We start from the raw sequence: 21,504 nt of genomic DNA, 5'->3' as shown, positions 1-21,504 counted from the left end.
GATACGGGAAAATATATCAATACTAAAACACACAGACGAGGTAAAAATAGGGTTGATTGAGAGTAAGCAATTAAAGGATTAAGATGCTGGTGATCAAGAGGAAATGAATTAGGCATGTTTCAGTACTTTGTGTTTGTCATACCGAAGTGATGTCATGTCTGAAAGTTCCCTTTACAGCTCCATATTTGCAAACATTTTCAGGTCTTAATATTATACTGTATATTTGATTTGATTATACTATCGATTCTTAACCCAGATAGAATACTAAGGTTATGACTTTACTGTCTACACTATTGCCAAGACCTGTCAGCTCAGGTCAGCTCTCTATTACAGATACAGATTAAACACTACAAACATACATTTTATATATATAAATATATATATATATATATATATATATATATATATATATATATATATATATATATATATATATATATATATATATATATATATATCATAGTGAGTGAAGAAAGCAAGTAAGCACTTAAAACCTTTATACAATTTCTTAAATTATGTTTTCTGCACAAAGATGAATTCCTGCTTGGCTGATCGCAAAATATTTTTACATCCTGGAAACATTTGAATAACTGACAACTGGTTACTGAGACTAGGGGGCTTTTCATGATGTTTTTATTTGGTTTCACTTACTGCACACGTTCTTCATTTCTCTTACTCTCACTCAACCCCATCACACATACATCTGGCTGTTCTCATTTACATGTGACCTATTTGTGAACAATAAAAAAGGTTTGAAGGCTATGACAGTGTCTGACCATGCCCTGCTTTTAACAAAGAGCTTTTAATTAAATGCCTGTTTATCTCTCTCCCATTTCCTACATTCTGCTGCTCCAGTGTTTGGAGGGGTGTGAAAACATGGCTAAAAATAAACAGTGCAAAAAAAAACAAAAAACTGCAGACTGTGGTGCAAACTAATTCTCTCTGGCTGAGGATGTGCACAAAATACAAATGGAAAGTCATCAGAACAGAAAAAACAATCCCACCCAGGTTGATAATATGCTCTAGGACACAAATCACTCAAATGGGTTAAAGTAACAAGGAAAGCTACATACACCAAAAAATCTGACTTTCCAAGAATCTTTCTGTCCTACTTATTTTCTTTGAGTTTGTTCCTGAGACTTTTTACTTTTGTGTGACTTGTTTGAGGACATTTTCAATACTTACTGGTGCCTAAACATAGTAGCTCTTTTAGCTGCATGGAGCCAGTAAAACCTGGCAACTTTATGAAGGTAAACAAATACAAACCATTCCATTAAAAATTGATATTTATAGTGCAGTGCTGACTGAAACTGGTTACAGGGGCATTGGTTCTATAAAACAGAGGCTGCTTGCAGCTGTAAAACGTTGAAGATGCGAGTCAGTTCAGAGTACATGCAGTATAAACGTGTCTGATTCGATAGAGCCTGACCCTGAAGTCAAAACAAATTAAAGATGTCTTTGACTATGAACAGTGTCATAAGTAAGAAATAAAACAGGATGATTTGTGATGTTATAGGAAAACAGTCAACAAATGCAGGTATGTACTGTGGCCAGAATCAACGTGCACAAAGAAAGATTTTAGTTCACGTATACATTTTTTCCAGATACTATACATAGTCCCCTCTATATGTATTGAACAAAAAAGGCTTTTTTTTTTTTTTTTTTTTTTTTTTGCTATGCACAAAAACATCTGAGGCAACAATCTGAGTCTACTCTTAATCTGAGCACTGGGCTTTGCCTTAAAAAGACAAAGAAGCTCCATAATGAAGATCAGTGAGTTGTCTATGGGAGAAAAGCAAAACATTTTAAATTTGAGAAAAAAAAGAAAATCTGATTCAACTATTCAAATGTCTGGAAAACCACAACAAAAAAAAAACATTAGTGTGAACCAAACACTGAACAGAGCAGCCAAGGAAAACAATAGAAATTAATGACAAACATTGTAAGAGCCATGAAGAAAACTATCACTGCAACAGTCTGGAATCATCAAAAGCATTCACAGGACACGAGTAAAGGTATCACTATCTATTGAGTAAAGAGTTGAAACTGCTAATTATCAGTAAGAATTAAAAGACAACTTGGCAAAGATCAGTAAAGAAACAATATTTTGAACTCAACCCCAACATTTTTTAATGTATAGCAAAAACAAAATAATTTACCATGTTGTTCCAATACTTTTAAATGATTTGTTTTTTTATTACACTAAATTGAAATATCAACAAGGAATAAACTTGGTGGGAGAACATAACTGCTATTGTTTTTATTAATGTTGTTAAGAATATACAGCAGTGCTGCTACAGCACAAAGTAATTGGCTTTGAAGGCTTTTCCTGAATTTTTAACTAAATCTTCAACTAAGGATCAGGACTAAGCATTTTAAAGCAGTATTTTTTGCATAAAAAAAAAACAAGTAGTGCACAGCCAGGCTGGTTAGAATGGGGACTGATGCATGCTTCTTTTGAGACGCATACAGCCATAGATGATATCTCTAACAACAAAGAGCACCAGTTTATACTTGGAGTTCAGCAGGAACTGCCCTATTATATTTATGTGAACAGACAATTTGGCTAGTGTCATGCTAATTAGCAGACAGAGAGAGAAACAAGGCGATCCAATTCACCCAGAGAACATGGTCAGTAATGCTCTCTTGGACTCCTGTCTTTGGGAAGGCTGTAACATTATCATGACCTCAAACTTGTGATTACACAATATTAAAGAGAAGCCACACACAGTGCCCCTCGGCAATCAAGGTTCAAATATAAAGCATGTCCCTGTGTATCATGCTACTGGCTGTTATTGTAAGTGTTAAGTTCTGTTCTTTCTGCTGTAGAGTTTGATTAGCTGTAGCAGTGGTGATGCTCTCTATGTATCCTCCAGGACAGGAAGTTGGTTAATAGGAAATCAGGCAGGCCTGACTGAGTACTGCATGGTCCTCGACAGAATTATTCATAACAAGTGCTCTAATGAGCTCTTTATAAGCACACAGGCTCATGCTCAAGCTGATAGCACCTGAGGACATTCCTCTACAGACTACCTAGCAGCTGAATTTTTCATAAGCCAGTAAATGAACCCTTTCACCATCAGCCTTGAGGACATTAATTAGACCCAGAAACTTCCTGTGCAGTCAGAAAGTATAGACAGTACCACATGGCAGTATTTGGCAGCTTTGTCTTTGCATTCCAGGATATTTGATCCTTTGATGGAAGAAATGATACAAGGCATGATGATTAAAAACATTGCTAATAAATAAACTTATTTTTTATTAAATATTTTACTATTTAATAGTCATATTTTTGACTATTTAATAACATGCAATGTAATATTATTGGTTGGAACATGGGACTTATCTTCGCTTTATACCTCAACAATTTGCCAATAATTACATTAGGTACATTCAGAAATAATTCAGGCCTCTTTTTTTCTGTTTTGAATTTAATGATAACTTAAAAAAACAAAAAACAATGAAACAACCAAACAATGTGCAGCTTGTCATGTTTTTGTCATAGAAGCCAGAAAGCACAAAGTCTATCTCTGTGGTTCAAATGCCTCCTTATAAACAGTTTCACAACAACAATCAACACACCAAAGATTTTCCTTGCACATGGCTACACCCTATTTATGCTTATGCACTTTTTTAATTAATAGCCCCTGCAAACGGTTTATTATTAGCCTTAGATTACATTGACTATATACACCTGTGGATGTGCTGTTACTATAGGAACAATAACATATTAGAGCAATTATATTAATATATGCCTGTAAGCTGCCACTACTGTCACCACTAATGAAGCCTCAGGGGCTGCTATGAACCTCATTACATGCTAATCATTTTCTCTGGTCAGAGACTTTGTTTTCTCTTTGGTTTTAGTTTTGATAATTATTTTACTAACATGATGAAAGAATAATAGATTTTGTTTAAAATATTTAACATCTGTTAATTTGTATTTAATAATTCTATACAGAAAAAAGCACAATGTAATTAAACTTTTTATTTTTTTTTATTTTGTTCAAATCATGACTCATTCTATAGACCTATTCTATATTTATTGTGGTGTAAGGAAATAATCAGATTTTTTTTTTATCTAGTTCTACCTTATATCTAGTTATATTTCAGCATTTTGGCAAACACATTTATGCAAAGCGGTCTTTCTCTAGGGTCCAAAAGTGGCAGCTTGGTGATGCCGGGATATGAACTCATGACATTCTGATTAGAAGTACAACGTGTGAACATCTTGGTCTATCAATGTAACTATTTTTAAGTACGTACTGTGTATAAGAAAATCATATATCATATTTATTAATTAGGTGCATATTATTATACTATAGGTACAATTACTTATGGACTGCATTGTGAGGAGTACTGTGGTCACTGTGTTTTCACAGATTTGATAATGTATACAAAAAAAAAAAAAAAAACAGGCATACATTCATTCTCAGGATCTTGATGTAGCCTGGAGAAGGGAGAGAAGCAGCCCTGTGAAAGTAAAATTACGTTTTCCAGACAGACATTTTTTTTATACAGGTGCTTTTATCTATTCCAATTACTTTTCTCACATTGCAAACAGCAGGTATTAATCTCTATTTAATTCAGAGAACACTTTAATCCTGGTAGGCTGATGACTGCTGCACTGTCCATCTCTTTCTCCTTTTGAAGGGAGCTGTGGAGGATATTAGCATTTGCTTTGAGAAGCAAAGATGAAATTATCTTGAATTTAGAATGTCACTCCTACCATCCTATTTATTTCAGCAACAGCGTACTTTTGCCAAAACAAAACTCCTTCTTTGCCACGACAGCTTCTGGCAGGTACAATTTTAAAAACAGTCATCTACAGGTTTTCCCTGCCATTTATCTGCAGTTTGACAAGCAATCTACTGTTGAAAGTAGGGCTGAAATACTTCATCAAGTAATTAGAAAAGAATAAAAAAAAAATTTATGCTTTGTTAAGTCCATTCAACTAATATACATATGGTATCCAACCTCTAATCCCTGGAGAAAACTTTAACTAACGAGGCTCTAAGCTCTGGAGGAAACGGAACAAGTCAGATGAAGCAGAGGAGGCCTCATTCCAACTGCAGGCCAGAATTGTTTTATGTTTATGGGATGTTTATGTTTTAGTTAGAAATGATCCCAAACTTTAGAATCTTTCTGTCATTTTCTTTGGCCTGAATCCTATGGAAGCCTGTTTCCATTTCATAAAAAAAGTTTTTAAATGACATTCGAATTCAGTTGAATGACTTTTCATTATACTTCTTCAGTGTACAGCTGTAATGTGAAAAGATCCTTCTTTAGAAATGATGGATGATATAAGTCACTGATGTACAGTGCCTTGCGAAAGTAGTCGGCCCCCTTGAACTTTGCGACCTTTTGCCACATTTCAGGCTTCAAACATAAAGATATGAAACTGTAATTTTTTTGGGAACAATCAATAACAAGTGGGACACAATCACGAAGTGGAACGAAATTTATTGGATATTTCCATTGGATATTTGGATATATAACTTTTTTAACAAATAAAAAACAGAAAAATTGGGCGTGCAAAATTATTCAGCCCCTTTACTTTCAGTGCAGCAAACTCTCTCCAGAAGTTCAGTGAGGATCTCTGAATGATCCAATGTTGACCTAAATGACTAATGATGATAAATAGAATCCACCTGTGTGTAATCAAGTCTCCGTATAAATGCACCTGCACTGTGATAGCCTCAGAGGTCCGTTTAAAGCGCAGAGAGCATCATGAAGAACAAGGAACACACCAGGCACGTCCGAGATACTGTTGTGGAGAAGTTTAAAGCCGGATTTGGATACAAAAAGATTTCCCAAGCTTTAAACATCCCAAGGAGCAATGTGCAAGCGATAATATTGAAATGGAAGGAGTATCAGACCACTGCAAATCTACCAAGACCTGGCCGTCCCTCTAAACTTTCAGCTCATACAAGGAGAAGACTGATCAGAGATGCAGCCAAGAGGCCCATGATCACTCTGGATGAACTGCAGAGATCTACAGCTGAGGTGGGAGACTCTGTCCATAGGACAACAATCAGTCGTATACTGCACAAATCTGGCCTTTATAGAAGAGTGGCAAAAAGAAAGACATTTCTTAAAGATATCCATAAAAAGTGTCGTTTAAAGTTTGCCACAAGCCACCTGGGAGACACACCAAACATGTGGAAGAAGGTGCTCTGGTCAGATGAAACTAAAATCGAACTTTTTGGCAACAATGCAAAACTTTATGTTTGGCGTAAAAGCAACACAGCTCATCACCCTCAACACACCATCCCCACTGTCAAACATGATGGTGGCAGCATCAAGGTTTGGGCCTGCTTTTCTTCAGCAGGGACAGGGAAGATGGTTAAAATTGATGGGAAGATGGTTGGAGCCAAATACAGGACCATTCTGGAAAAAACCTGATGGAGTCTGCAAAAGACCTGAGACTGGGACGGAGATTTGTCTTGCAACAAGACAATGATCCAAAACATAAAGCAAAATCTACAATGGAATGGTTCATAAATAAACATATCCAGGTGTTAGAATGGCCAAGTCAAAGTCCAGACCTGAATCCAATCGAGAATCTGTGGAAAGAACTGAAAACTGCTGTTCACAAATGCTCTCCATCCAACCTCACTGAGCTCGAGCTGTTTTGCAAGGAGGAATAGGCAAATATTTCAGTCTCTCGATGTGCAAAACTGATAGAGACATACCCCAAGCGACTTACACCTGTAATCGCAGCAAAAGGTGGCGCTACAAAGGATTAACTTAAGGGGGCTGAATAATTTTGCACGCCCAATTTTTCTGTTTTTTATTTGTTAAAAAAGTTTGAAATATCCAATAAATTTCGTTCCACTTCATGATTGTGTCCCACTTGTTGTTGATTCTTCACAAAAAATTACAGTTTTATATCTTTATGTTTGAAGCCTGAAGTGTGGCAAAAGGTCGCAAAGTTCAAGGGGGCCGAATACTTTTGCAAGGCACTGTAGGTAAGTTAATAACTTTAAACAACAGAAAGTTTTCAAAGTTTGGGATAATTTCAAACTAAAACATAAAGAAAACATTGTACCGTTTACTGAAATTTATATTACATTTTTATTTATGATTATTTATTTATTTATTTATTTATTTGTATTTGCATTTTGATGCAATATGGCAATTAAATCCACTAATTGAGTTTAGTTTTCAAAGATGTTCTTGTTTCCAATTTCAGCAATAAATGTATTATTTTTTTCTAAAAAAAAGAAACAAATTACTTGTTCATTTAGAGAAGTATTATTTACTCTTGTATATTCAGCATTGCTCTTTAATAAAGAAAAAGTACTTATTATACAATTAATAGATTAAATAATCAGTAGCATTTTCGATAACTAAAATAATCGATAGCTAGTTGAAAGCATCAGTTCGCCAGTAAAACATGAGCCACATGTTTAGAAAAGTGTCACCATTGCTTCATTGCTGCTTTTACAGTGTGATATACATTGTCATTGGGCATTGGCAAACTTTTACTGTAAATTTCAGTAAACCTTAGTGGGGTTTAGAAGATGAAGTAGCATGGTGAATTGTGCAACACTAAACATTTAAAAAATGTATTGCGCTCAGACTTTAGGGACAATGATGTGTGAACATTGTGCTATGTGTAATATGTTGTGCTGTTTGTGTTGTAAAACAAAAGTGCAAGAGCTTCCTTTCTCACTCACCTTTTCTAGTGATGTTCAGTTTTAATGAGAAATAAGGTGTAGTAGTGATGACATTAAACTCAAAGTTGCAGCTATATTTTGCTGTTGCACTGAGTTATGGCAGAGACTTGGCTCAGCTAGTTAGCAACGTATAAAATGACAAAAATTATGGTGATGATGGAGGTGTTAGGACGAAAGTAGATGCCTTGGAATCTGATCTAGAATCTAATCGTGGATATAATAAAGCATTTAGAGAGGTGGTAGCTAAGTGGATAAGGCTCTGGGTTACTGATCAGAGGGTTGGGAGTTAAAGCCCTGGTTTTGCCAAACTGCAACTCTTGGGCCCGTAAGCAAGGCCCTTGACCTTTTGTGCTGCAGGGGCAATGTACCATGGCTGACTACGCTCTGACCCCACCTTCCTACATGGCATATGCGAAAAAATATACATTTCCCTGTTGGATCAATAGAGTATTCTGAATAAATACAAAATAAATAAAAACTGCTGCACCGGGCACCTTAGGCAAACAAGGTCAATTTGCCATGATGCCACTATCAGCAGGCACTCAAATGGCATTTTGGGTACTGTAGGGAAACTGTTAACTGGCATGAAAACAGACCAGCTTGTCAGTGAAATCAGAAAAAATCTAATTAAAATTCTAAAATAAATCTTAAACATCTTGTTAATAATAAAGATGAGAATTGCAAGTCTACAGCCTTCTACAAGTTCTTAAAAGGTGGCCAATGTATATGCGGTTATATTCAAAACTCAGATTCAAACCGTCATTCACAGTATAGGTTTGAACTGCATTATCAGATCCAGGTCAATAACGGCATCCAATAGCTCCTGTGGCTCTTTACAGAAAAGGTTAATGAACACTGGCTATTGAAGGTGTGTGAGAGGAGAACACAATCTTATTCTCTCACATCCTGTGTGCTGGAACATACCGGGTTGTCTGGTCTCAGTCTTTTTGAAGGAGGACCACCATCTTCTGGGTGGAGCATGTAGAACAGACGTACTTTGTTTGCATGCTTCTTGCTCTGTAAGATGATATAAAAAAAAAAAGCACAACTAGTCATTGTGTACATGAATATAGAAGATTATTTAGCAAACTAATGAATATTCAATGCAGGAGTTATGAGATTTTAATGAAGCTCATAAGTCTTTCATGATGTGTTAGCAACTTATAACAATGAACAATGAAATGTGGATATCGCTTGTCTCAAGACTTATAACAACACGTGCAATCTGATCATATTTTAGCAGAATCTAAAGATACTAAAAGCAACACATTATGACATTTTCTTTAGCGTGGAATTCAGTTGAAAGATTCGTTAACCAATTCTTCTATTTAGGTTCTTATCTTTGCTGTCATAGCAACAGCATGAGTCTCTGGTCACCAAGAATAAGTTGACCTTGACTAACGATTTGTAAGCACTTCACTGAACAATCAGTCACTTTTCATTATACGTCTTCACTGTACAGTTTTAATGTGAAAAGGTTCTTCTTTAGAAATGATGGATGACATGTCACTGATGTAGGTAAGTTAATAAGTGAGTTGCTTCAACCAAATCTTGATTTTTTGCATGACAATGTTTAACTTATTTTTTTTTTTAAAGATTTATATTTAATGTAGTTATTTGTTATAATTTATTATTATACTTCCTATCAGTGGATGATGTTTTAAAAACTTAATTTTTTTGTAACGTGAGCATCAATGACAATTATCACTACAATGTGATAAATGTAAGAGAGATAAAGTAATTGTGTTACTAATTTTGCTTTATGAAACTGTGGGATTTGTCAAATCTCCCACAGAATACTTAATGGGAATATGCAATCTGCTCACAGTGTGTTATAACCACATTGAGCGATCAGTTTTGCTGAGTGATCAACCAATTACACTGTTAAGACTGAAATTAGCACTTTCCAAGTTTGCCTTGTAGAATTCAAGAGTTATATTTATATTAAGTTTGTACTCTGGACTCACTTTTGTACGTCGCTCTGGATAAGGGCGTCTGCTAAATGCCGCAAATGTAAATGTAAGACATTGCACATAAAAATCTTCACTTTTGTTACGTTTTTGCTCTTGATCTCATTTACTATCTTTCATTTTGATTTCTGCTGTAGTCTGACCAGCTCAACATTGGATTAGATTAAATTAGATTAGATTCAACTTTATTGTCATTGTGCAAGATACATGTATAGAGCTAATGAAATAGAGTTAGCGTCTAACCAGAAGTGCATAAGTGGCTTACTTACAATAAATGAATAGCAGTGTGCTAAATACGGGTATGGGGTCCATATGTACAGGGATAAGGGTGAATAATATACCAAAGGTGCAGTAGGTAATAATATATGTATATATAGTAATATACCATATACTGTGCAAAGATTGTGAGCATAGATGTCGGGAGATAACATGCTCAAATTACATAATATAGTTATGTACAAGTATGAATATTGTATGATACAGTATATGCAGAATAGAATAAACATCAGCCTTAATGTAAAAAAAGTTTGCTTGCTATTTAGCCCAATATCTCTGCTTTCACTGGAGACACACTCGCAGAGCTGAGAAGCAGCGATACTCTAAAAACAATGAGGATTTTGCACTGCTGGCCAGATGGCTAGTCTGAGGGTGTTAACACTTGCACTAAGGTTACTCTCTGCCACCCAAACACTTTTATTATTTCATAGGGATCCAAACATCTGAGCATGCCAAAAGAGTTGGCTCACGCCTGCAGTTTGAAATATGCATGTGCGTGCTTCACTTTTAGCATAATTACAAGTTTCTCAAGTTTCAAATCATCGGGTGGGCCAGAGAAGATCAGGATTGCAGACTCCTAAGCTTTATATAGGAATACACTACAAGAGGCATTATTTTGATTCTCAACTTTAATCCACACTATTTTATTCAAAGACTATTTTTATATCAGGCAGTGGCCAGCTGTGCATTCTAAGCCTAGACCTTAAGTAGTCTCCTACCTGAATCAATCCACCTCTTAATACCATTATATACCCTGACCTATATAACCATCAATACTATACAGAAATGCAGTACAACAGAGAGCTGCATCAGAGATAGGTATCTCATGCTGCAAGAATGAAGGCATTAATAAAGCAAGAAACCCAACTAACACCATTCACTGCAGCCACAGCTGCATCACATACATCTTCTTCTTCCTCTCCTTCTTCTTCTTCTTCTTCTTTCAGCTGCTCCCATTAGGGCTCGCCACAGCGGACCATCTGTCTCGATACTACTCTGTCCTCTTCATCTGCCTCTTTTAAACCAACTACCTGCATGTCTTCCCTGCAATCTCGCTTCCCTCACCTTGTCTCCAAAACGGACTACATGTGCTGTCTCTCTAATAAACTCGTTTCTTATCTTGTCCATCCTCGTCAGGTCTCACCACAGTCCTATAAACTTTCCCTTTCACTCCTGCAGATACTCTTCTATCACAAATCACTCCTGCCACTTTTCTCCACCCACTCCACCCTGCCTGCACTCTTTTCTTCACTTCTCTAACACACTCTCCATTACTTTGCACTGTTGACCCCAGGTACCTTAACTCCTCCATCCTCTCCACCTCTTATCCCTGCAACTGCACCACTACATTGACCTCCCTCTCGTTTACACACATGTACTCTGTTTTACTCCTACTGACTTTCATTCCCCTTCTCTCCAGGACATACCTTCAAATCTCCAGGCTCTTCTCAACCTGCTCCCTACTCTCACCACAAATCACAGTATAATCCACAACCATCATAGTCCACTGAGACTCCTGTCTGACTTCGTCCATCGATGCAAACAGGAAAGAACTCAAAGCCGATCCTTGATGCAGTCCATCCTTCACCTCGAACCAGTCTGTTTTTTCTACTGCACACTTCACTGCTGTAACACTGTCCTCATACATACTTCTCACACCCTCACATACTTCTCTGCCACACCTGACTTCCTCATACAATACCACAACTCCTCTCTCTGCACCCTGTTGTACGCTTTCTCTAAATCCACAAACATACAATGCAACTCCATCTGACCTTCTAGATACTTCTCCATCAACATTCTCAAAGCAAATAATGCATCTGTGGTGGTCTACCTCAGCATTAAATCATACTGTTGCTCACAGATGGTCACCTCTTCTCTCAGCCTGGCTTACACTACTCTTTCCCATAACTTCATGGTGTGACTGATTAACTTTATTCCCCTGTAGTTACTGCAGGTCTGCACACCTCCCTTATTCTTAAAACCCGGTAGCAGCACACTCCTTCTCATTCCTCAGGCATCTTCTCACCTTCTAAAATCTTGTTTAACAATCTTGTTAAAAACTCCACTGCCATCTCTCCTAAACATCTCCATTCTTCTACTAGTAACAGCTGCATCACATACAACATGTCTATTATATTATTATTATTATTATTATTATTATTATTATTATTATTATTATTATTATTATTATTATATTAACCTTATAGAGCGGTATTCAGTGCATTTTTGTGCATTTTTCCATGCATTACGTTTTTCCTGGGAATTTGAAATAAAGGTGCAAATTCTACTGGAAAAAAAGCAAAAACTGTTTTGGCTGACCTTTTTCACACAATGTCCAGTTTTTCTTGAAAAGTTTTTAGAAATGGCCTCAAAAGTGTATCTGTGACCAAAACATTTTGGTCAGCCATTGTGGAATGAAAAACGGCTATTAAATCTACATGAATATATTTAAGCTTGTGCAGTTTGCTACAGATGCAGTTTGCGAGCTCTGACTAGTGCGGACTCTGACCATCCAATCAAAGGACGCGAAAATGCTGACGTTATTGTACGCCTGCTAGCCTTCAAGTAACATGTATTGTATGCTACAGGTACCTGCACTGCAGATTTAGAAGGCCTCACCACAGAAACCTTTAATCCCGGCAGCACGTGATGTGATGAAATATGATGGGATAGTTTTAACTCAAAAATAAACATACACTGCTTGAAGCAGCGCAACAGAGAGAAATGTTATGAAATGAAGAGAATAGATAAGGAGAATAATTAGATTGGGTATAATGTAATACATATTCATGGAAAAAAAAGACATCAGTGTCAGTGATTCTGACAGTGTTTAGGCCAGCAGCCAGCCAGCCACTGATATTACTGTAGGTATATACTGTATATAATATTATTGTGATGTGCTAAAGAATTTACTATATATTTTTAGTGAATGGAAATAATGACATTAACTGTGTGTGTGTGTGTGTGTGTGTGTGTGTGTGTGTGTGTGTGTGTGTGTGTGTGTGTGTGTGTGTGTGTGTGTGTGTGTGTAGGTGTGTGTGTAGGTGTGTGTGTGGGTGTGATGTGGGTGTTATGTGGGTGTTGTGTGGGTGTGTATGTGTGTAAAACCGTATTAAACCATATCACGTTGCTGTGTGACAGAGTCATTAATTTTTATCTAAGTACATTTTAATTTAAGAGCCTGGGAATTTTCCTCTGTCCACAAGATGAGCTGTATGTTTTATGTCTGGCTCTTGTGGCCTTTTCTGCAGAGAGATGCAATTTCCCGACTTCATTGTGAGCAGATGCATTTTCTGACCGCTGCTAATATAATTGAAAAATGTGCCTGTCTCAGAATTGCCATATCACACACACACAGCTGAAATCTGCCCTTTTTTGTGAACATAATAATCTTGAGCAAATGCACAGGGGAGATTTTAATCCCTACAGCCAGCATGAATAAGGGAAGTAAAGGAAAAAGGATCCTCTTAGCTAAGTATATCAGGTCTTGTTTATTTAAAGCTGATATACTGCTGGAGCTTTATATTATTTAATAATTAATATACTTGCTATTTAAAAACAGATACAGTACGTGTGTGGATTTGTTTATATAAGAATAAAAAATCCTGCCTCTGAGAATCAACAGAGAACAGAACAGCTACAGTATTTTGCTAAAAGATGTGTGCTGAAAATGCTGTTGTGGTGCTTTTCAGGACAAAAAGCTCTTGACTGCTGACTATTTTAGCAATATACAGGTTGATAAAAAGATGCACTCAACGTTTAGGGATGACACACTCAATCATTACATGTCCTACACAATAATTCCGTCATGTCTGTTTTTGTTTTGGACTACAAAAATAGATGAATGAAAGACAACATAAATATACTATTTTCTAAAAGCATTTGCCAGTTGTGCTGCTGTTGTGTTTACAGAGAAGTGTGCGACTGGACCCGACACCAAAATGTTTTCTTACACTGCCTTTCTAAATATAACCATTAATTTGCTATATTATTACAGACATGACTCAGCAGTACCTACATGTTCTCAGCTCTGTAATGTTCACTCCAACATTTTACAGTAATTTAAACCTCCACAAATGCGGTTGTAACAAAAATGCATGCTGACTACATTGTGTTGGCAAAAGTTAGTTGACTCCTGACCATAAGATTATGAATGTGTGTTTTTTGCACATACATTCAGAATGTTGTCCCTATTTGCTGTTATGTTAACCTCCACTCCTCAGGTAAGATGTTCCACTACATTTTGAAGTGTGGTTTGGAGATTTGTGCTCAAGAGGGTTAGTAAAATCAGGTACTGCTGTAGGCTGAGGCTCAGGTGCATTCATTTAATCCCAAAGTGGTTCAATGGGTTTAAGTTCAAAACTCAGAAGATCTTCCACCCTTCATGGAACTGGCTTTATGCACAGCAGCACTGTCATGGACAGGTTTGGATACCACATCCAAAGACAACCTACTGTATACAATTGTGTGCTTTCAAATTTGTGATGAAAGTTTGGGGAAGAACCACATATGGCTGGAAGTCCATATGTACTATCCCAGTACCACCCAGAACATAAATACTGCTCGATGTTTTCGTTTCCACCATATAGGTATAAATTTTTTGTTTATATTGCTTACAATGTGTAAATTATTAATCAAGTAATAAAATTAGCTTTATTTTCAGTAGCTGCTTTGTTCTAGTCAGGGTTTAAGGCAGTTAAAATAATTACATTTTGTGAAATAAGCCAAGTTCAAGAATATATAATGGGTGGGTACAAAATTAAATTAAAGTGACAAAGCAGACATTGCAGGTCAGGTTTTCTTTATGAAAGCATTAATGTTCAAACCTCAGTTCTGATATTTATGATGTTGTTGTCACTCTAAATCATATACAAATAAAGCAAAACATCAAAAGTATTCTGATATTGCTGCTAAAATTATTTATTAACATATTGGAACAATTGGAACAATTTACCTCCTTTGAAGGTCTATGAATTAACCTTAATAAACCTTAACCCTACGTAGTTTTCTGCTCACTTTTCTGTCTGAACAAGGAGAAGAACCAGAGTGTTCTACAGGTCACAAAAGCTCAGGATGAAGGTTGAGTAACCCTGATCTTTCTGGTGAAAAATAATAAACTTTGTATTCTATAAGCTTTGTCAAAAGTTCGAGCCACTTCAGCCCATTGCATCAGCCAGGAATACAGACTCATGTCTTCGGTAGTTGTCTCACTGGAATTGAAAAAAAACAGCTAAAAATAAATGGGTGTGTTAAAAATGGGTGCGTTATAAAAAGAAATATGTATTTTTATCAGGTAGGACTTGCAGTTCTGTAGACTGCTTTGCATTTCTTATTTAAGGTACCTTGGTGTTAGCTGAGAATCTTAGGTGTGAATGTTTCATTCATAGATAATCTGGATTGAAAAAAAAAGAGATTATCCATTGCATTTGGTTTTTAAATTCAGACTTGTGGGTGGGAGAAGACATAAGTAAAAATATACAGTTATTCGTATGGGTGTGGGTGTGTGCATGTGAGTGAGTGCAGTTTTATGTTTTAGACACAATGTTCCAGGATTGTCTAACCTAATAATATTCATGTCTGGGTCCAAAATCTGTAAACAGACACTGAATGAGGTGCAAGTGGACCATTTTTCTTAGTAAACCCTAAGACAGATGGAGGATGCATGTCAGCGCAATAAAATCTATAGAGTGTGAACCTTTAAAAATAAATGTATGTGTTGATGTATAGAGTTTGTGTGTGTTTTTTGCTCACCCCGGCACTGTCTGTGAATAGGCAGTGGCTTTGATAAGATGAGTGTGAGAGGAGGTTGTGTGCAGGCTGGCCTGGAAAGGTATAGGGAGAGTAAGAGAGAGAGCTAGAGAGAGAGAGAGAGAGAGAGAGAGAGAGAGAGAGAGAGAGACCCTGGCTGGATTACATTGACCCAGTATGAAAGAATGAAAGAGGCCAATGATGCCAACAATGTGTGCCATGACAGTTTATATGTTCTATTTCTACTTCTATACTTCCTTCTTCAATTGTTTTTACTGATATTGGAGCTTGTTTTTTCAATTCATCAATCGCTCATTGTAGCATTAACACAAGAAATTTGATATTCATAAAAATGACATAATTTCAGAGGGAAAAAAAAGCTAAATGTTTGTCTCCCACTGATACTTCTCAATGTGTGCCACTTTAATACAAAGACTGTACAATTGTTTGATAAGTGATGAAGTGAGCCAGTGCAAATGCATGAACTGAGACTAATAAATTATGACAAAAGAAATACTGGTCTATAAACGGAGGATGGGCCAGACTGTCTGCGCTTATTTATATGCTGTACACAAATGCCTCGGTTGATGGAAGACGTAGCGCTGTGACTCTATGCTTATGAGGAAAAGGATGTTTCACCAGTATGATTTGTTCAGAGGATGAAAGCCTGTTTGTAAATTGGTTCAGATTGCCATGACATCTTTCAGAGGACCGCTATCGTACTCTCTTAAATCCACTCTAGCTATTCATACAAACTCTCTCTCTCTTCTTTTCATCTCTTCTCTTCATCTCTCTCTATCTATCTATCTTATGTTTTTTTTAATTGTCAGTATTAATTGATTTACTTTTAATTAATTTGATCTGCCTCTATATCCATTAACAGACCTGCATACATTATAAGACTTTAAATCACAACCAAACAAATGGAAAGACATTGAAGCATTGCCCTCTTATTCTTCCACTGAGACTCATTACATCAAGCTATCTCTCCTCCCATTATTGCCTTGTTTACTTTAGATTCCTTCCCTTGCTAACTTTCCTTAAATTTCCGGTGTACGTGAGCTTGCAAGAGCAGTGAACAATGCAGACTCCAGCTTAAGTAGTAGGGTGCTGGGGTAGAATTTGGCAGACATCGCTTCTCAAAGACCACAGACTCTCAAAGGACGCAGAGATTATGAACGGATCAGTTTGTGCACACCGTATTTGCTGATCTAGAGTGAGTAGTTCAGTGATATCTAATGCTAAACAACTTTGCTAACTGGTTTTAAAAGTCAGTGAATGTAAACTGGTCCCCATGCAATCGGCAATAAATTCAACCATATTTATATGGTAATAAATTCAACTATTTGAACAATGTGCAATCTGATAATGGATAGAGAGATGACAGGCCAATGAAATAAGAGTCAGAATCTGCATCACTAAATATAGTGCATCTGTTACTGGAGCTACGTTGTAAATAAATCTCGCAGAACTAAACTGCCACTCAGAGACACTCCGTCTGCTACACGGGTTCTTACATTTAGGGTCTGTCCTCATTAGAGAAACCTGCTAATCTATTGATTGCATACTTTGTAGTCCAGAACGGCACTAAGTGCGGACTGTAAATAATGCATGGGAATGATTCTTTAATGATCAGTCCTTAAATTACTTTCTCTGAGGTTGAGAGTCTTGAGAGAGGTGGACTAAATTACAGCTTAAAAAGCAGGCTGTGAAAAATGCAGGAGCTTAACGTTTTGGCTATTCTTTAGCTACAGACTGCCGGTGCAAAATATTACATCCCTAATTCCAAAAACGTTGGAAACATTACAAATGTAAATAAAAACGGAATGCACATTTGCAAATCTTATAAACCCATATATTATTCCTAATAGAATGTAGAAAACATAGCAAATGTTGAAACTGAGGGAAGGTGCAATTATAGGGAAGAAATAAGGGAATTTTAAATTTGATGGCTGCAACACATCTCAAAAAAGGTTGGACGGGTAACAAACAGCTGTAATAATAATTTGCAACTAATTAGGTCCATTACCAAATATCAGTAACATGACTGGGTATAAAGAAATTACCTCAGAGAGGCAAAGTCTCTAGGCAGGTTCACTATTCTATGAAAAACTGTCTCCAAATTGTGCAAGAATTTCAGAATTATGTTCCTCAACGTCAGATTGCAAAAGCTTTAAATATCATATTATTTACAGTATATAATGCAGTACAAATACATTACAAAAATCCAAGAATCTGAATAAATCTTTTTTTAATTGTCTACTGTACAATTAATTGGTCAAAATTGGATACCCATGATATGTAGGCCCTCAAGCAGCATGGTATTAAAACAGGAATGATTTTGTAATGGAAATCTATGAACAGTTTGCTGTGCCATCCACAAATGCAGGTTAAAACTGAATAAATCATGTAAAGAAGAAGCCACATGTGAACATGGTCCAAAAACACCGGAATCTTTTATGGGCCAAAGCTCATTTAAAATGGACTGAGGCAAACTGTTCTGTGGCCAGACGAATCAAAATATTTGAATCAAACTGTTATCTCACTTACTCTCAATAACTCATTTTCAAAAGCCTGCATTGTACATTAATGCATATGAAATGGGCAGCTTGCACCAGAAATCTGGAATGGCACCATCAATACTCAGATTATGATTAAGACCACCAGGTGAAAGACTAGTATACTATGAAGTGACTCTTTTTGCAATCAAGTGGGAAAAACATACAACCCAGTGAAAAGTATACTTGCAGTGTACATACAGGGGAAATAATCAGATTTGATATTACATTATACAAAATGTACAGTGCTATCTATACTATTGTTCTTTCTCTTCAAATCCTGACAAAAGTTCTATAACCTTAAATGTTGGCCAGTAATCAATCCGATATACACTCAACATCTCCTTCATTAGTACATCCTACACACTTATCTAATCAGAAGTTGCAACTTTCTAACAATTAAACATATATGTACACAAAACATTACACCTTGATGTTTATTGAAAGAGCTTTACAGGTGCACATGCAGAGGTGTTCCTGAAAAGGGGGCAATGAGTGATTTGTTTTCTAATCAGATTTTTTCACATCCACTTTGCTCAAAATGTTAATGATTTTTACTTTAATTATGATCCAAAATTACAAAGCAATCAACACGATTTGCACAAAACAGCTTGTTTTTTTTATTGAAATAAATAAACAAATAAATAATACACTGAGTAGACAGTAGACTGTATTGGAATATAATATTACTAAATAGCTAGCTACCTCTGCTGTTATGGCAACTCATTATGTTACATTACCTGCACTGTATTACAAAAAATGTTATAATGCATTATGTTATGTAACGTAACATTACAATAAAATGAGATACAGTAATCTCCCTCTCTAACGCGGTTCGAGTCTCGCACCCCCGGTTTATTGCGGAATTGCATTTGCCACATAACTAATTCGTTACGGTGATTTTCCCGGTCTCTCGCGGATAGCACGATAGACCAAAAAACTTATAGGGAATTGTTTTTATGGAGTTTTATGTTGGAATAATACAATTTATTAATAAAAATATAATTATTAATTATAAAATAAAGTAAAATGATAATACAGTACAGTACTGTATACATACAATATCATTTTTGGGGTGGCGTCCGTTTACCGTTTATCGCGGGCGGTTTTGGAGCGTTACCACCGTGATAAACGGGGCATTACTGTACTTTCTCAGCTTATGATATTTATGTTAAACTGCACACTTTCATGCATATATGTTTGAATTATTGCAAATTTGGATGAGATTTTTTCACGTTCTGCATTTATTTATTCTGCTAAGGATAGTAAATATCAGATCAGTGTTGGCTTCTCCCATTAGGGGTCACCACAGTGGATCATTCATCTCCATACCCCCCAGTCCTCTACATCTGCCTCTTTTACACTAACTACCTGCATGTCATCCCTTACCACATCCATAAACCTCCTCCTTTGCCTTTCTTTTTTCCTCCTTCCTGGCAGCTCCATCCTCAGCATTCTCCTACCAATATACCCCATGTCCCTCCTCTGCACATGTTCAAACCATCACAATCGGGCCTCCCTCACCTTGTCTCCAAATTGCCCTACTGTACATGCGTGGCTCCTCTAATAAACTAGTTTACAATCGTGTCCATCCTCATCACCCAATGAAAATCTCAACATATTTACCTCCCACCTCCTGTCTTTCAGACAAATAATGGTACTATTATTCTGTATAAAATATGTAAAACCCAGTTATCAGTAAGCAATAAGATTTTTGATGACTCTTAGTTATATGTTCACAGAAAATATAAGAAAGCAAGGAAAGCTAAAGTGTAATAGCAAGTGTGTTTATGTGTGTGTGGGTGTCTGTCTGTCTGTACGTCTGTGCGCAAGCATGTGCGTGTGTATTATTGTCTGAGGGAGTGTGTTAAACAGCTGACAGAAGAAAAAGCAAAGTGTGAAAAACATCACTGAGTGTGTGTAGTGTGCGTATGTGTATGTTATATGAAGTCTCACCTCATAGTGAGCAACACGCTGTGACTCAGAAATGAGCTGAGCATTGCAGATGTTACAGTAGCTCTCTGTGAAGAGTCCTCCATCAACAACTCCTGCAGATTTCATCTGAGAACAAGCAGCAATGCACATGGTTAGAGCTGATAGAGGACACTGCACTTTAGCTTGTCAGGTTAATACACACGCTTTATCAAGAACTCTACCCACATTTGATGATCACGCCACAGGTGTTTGCTAGATTTGCTAGGCTAATACTGGTGTTTGCAAAAATAAATTGACATCTATAGAACATGTCATCTGATACACTAGGACAAAGGACAAAAAGGTAGTGGTCAACATATTTTTCTATTTTCTGTACAGCAGTAATATCTGGGTTTTGGTGCTACTTCCTTATAATCATTAATTTTTTTCTTATTTGGTACTGCTGTTTTCTTATTATCATTAAATTTACATTTTAGGCTTGTGATCTCATGGAATATTTTACAGTTTAAAATCTGAAGATAATGAACCACATGTACCACATGCAGTGACAGCAAATGGGTTTTGCCTGAAGGTAAAGAAATCATGCTTTTTTGATGTCTTAAATGTTTTGCTTAAATGCTAGAATTAGACACATTCACTAAAGATATGTACCATATTTAGCAACTACCTTCAGCAGAAAGTGGCAAAACCGTAACATGCACTTAACTGACAGCCAGACTTCTATAGAGCTGCAATTGACAGGGTTCAGTTTGACTCCCGTTTTACACACCAAGTGTACAATTAGCCCTCTGTTGCTGAACATCCTCAACATGACAGATGAGAACATGCAGGACCTACTAATTAGCTCAACAGCAGGCTAAAGGACGAGACAGCGATAGCATCGTTATCTAATTGATCCTGTGTGAAACTATTAGTGAACAGCCCTGTCAGCCTTTTGGAAGTGATGGCTCAGATGCCTGCTCTGTGGAGTACTGTTAATGCACTTTCTGCTCCTCTTCTCGCCATATCGAAATGATCATTAGCACTCTCTGTTGCACTTGTTAATGTTAATTAGAATGCTGTGTAATACATATGTTTGGACCATGGTAGGAATACTCGATTCTGATTGGCTACAAAGTGTGAGTTCAAACAGTTGAATTATGGACATCCAATTCCACATTTAGTCACCATTTGATCTTTATAATAGACAGTTCCAGTCAGTTTAACCACCGTTCTGTATTAATGTGCTACCTTATAAACATATGTGTAACCATAGTAATATTCAGTATTCTGTTGCATACAGACTGAAGGAGCTACTCTAAACATTTCCATATTACCTTACTTAGCTAAATG

At 36.5% G+C, this 21,504-nt stretch overlaps 1 protein-coding gene and 1 long non-coding RNA gene across 7 annotated transcripts in view; both read right to left on the bottom strand.

Annotated features, from left to right (window-relative positions):
• The window catches only part of LOC310724976 (zinc finger matrin-type protein 4), a 77,558-nt gene that overhangs the window by 40,609 nt on the left and 15,445 nt on the right, over positions 1-21,504 (bottom strand). For 4 of the 6 annotated variants that reach the window (XR_014533227.1, XM_083539496.1, XM_083539499.1 and 1 more), the window contains exons 2-3: positions 20,194-20,298; positions 8,607-8,699 (exon numbers count right to left, since the gene is read on the bottom strand). Coding sequence is in view for 5 of the 6 variants with exons in the window: in XM_083539496.1 (XP_083395622.1) it covers positions 8,607-8,699; positions 20,194-20,298 (198 nt within the window). In the remaining variant the exon portion in view is untranslated. The remainder of the gene's footprint in view (positions 1-8,606; positions 8,700-20,193; positions 20,299-21,504) is intronic. The other 2 variants (XM_083539498.1, XM_083539500.1) reach the window with 1 other exon arrangement.
• Positions 7,239-8,596, bottom strand: LOC310724979. Its single transcript, XR_014533228.1, has 2 exons — positions 8,465-8,596; positions 7,239-7,432 (listed from the first exon to the last, which is right to left on the bottom strand). It is a non-coding gene; the product is annotated as an uncharacterized lncRNA (long non-coding RNA).

This window comes from Silurus aristotelis (genome assembly GCF_946808225.1).
Source record: "Silurus aristotelis genome assembly, chromosome: 4".
Classification (NCBI taxonomy): domain Eukaryota; kingdom Metazoa; phylum Chordata; class Actinopteri; order Siluriformes; family Siluridae; genus Silurus; species Silurus aristotelis.
Note: the sequence above shows the minus strand (reverse complement) of the source record. Positions and strands in the feature narration are given on the sequence as shown.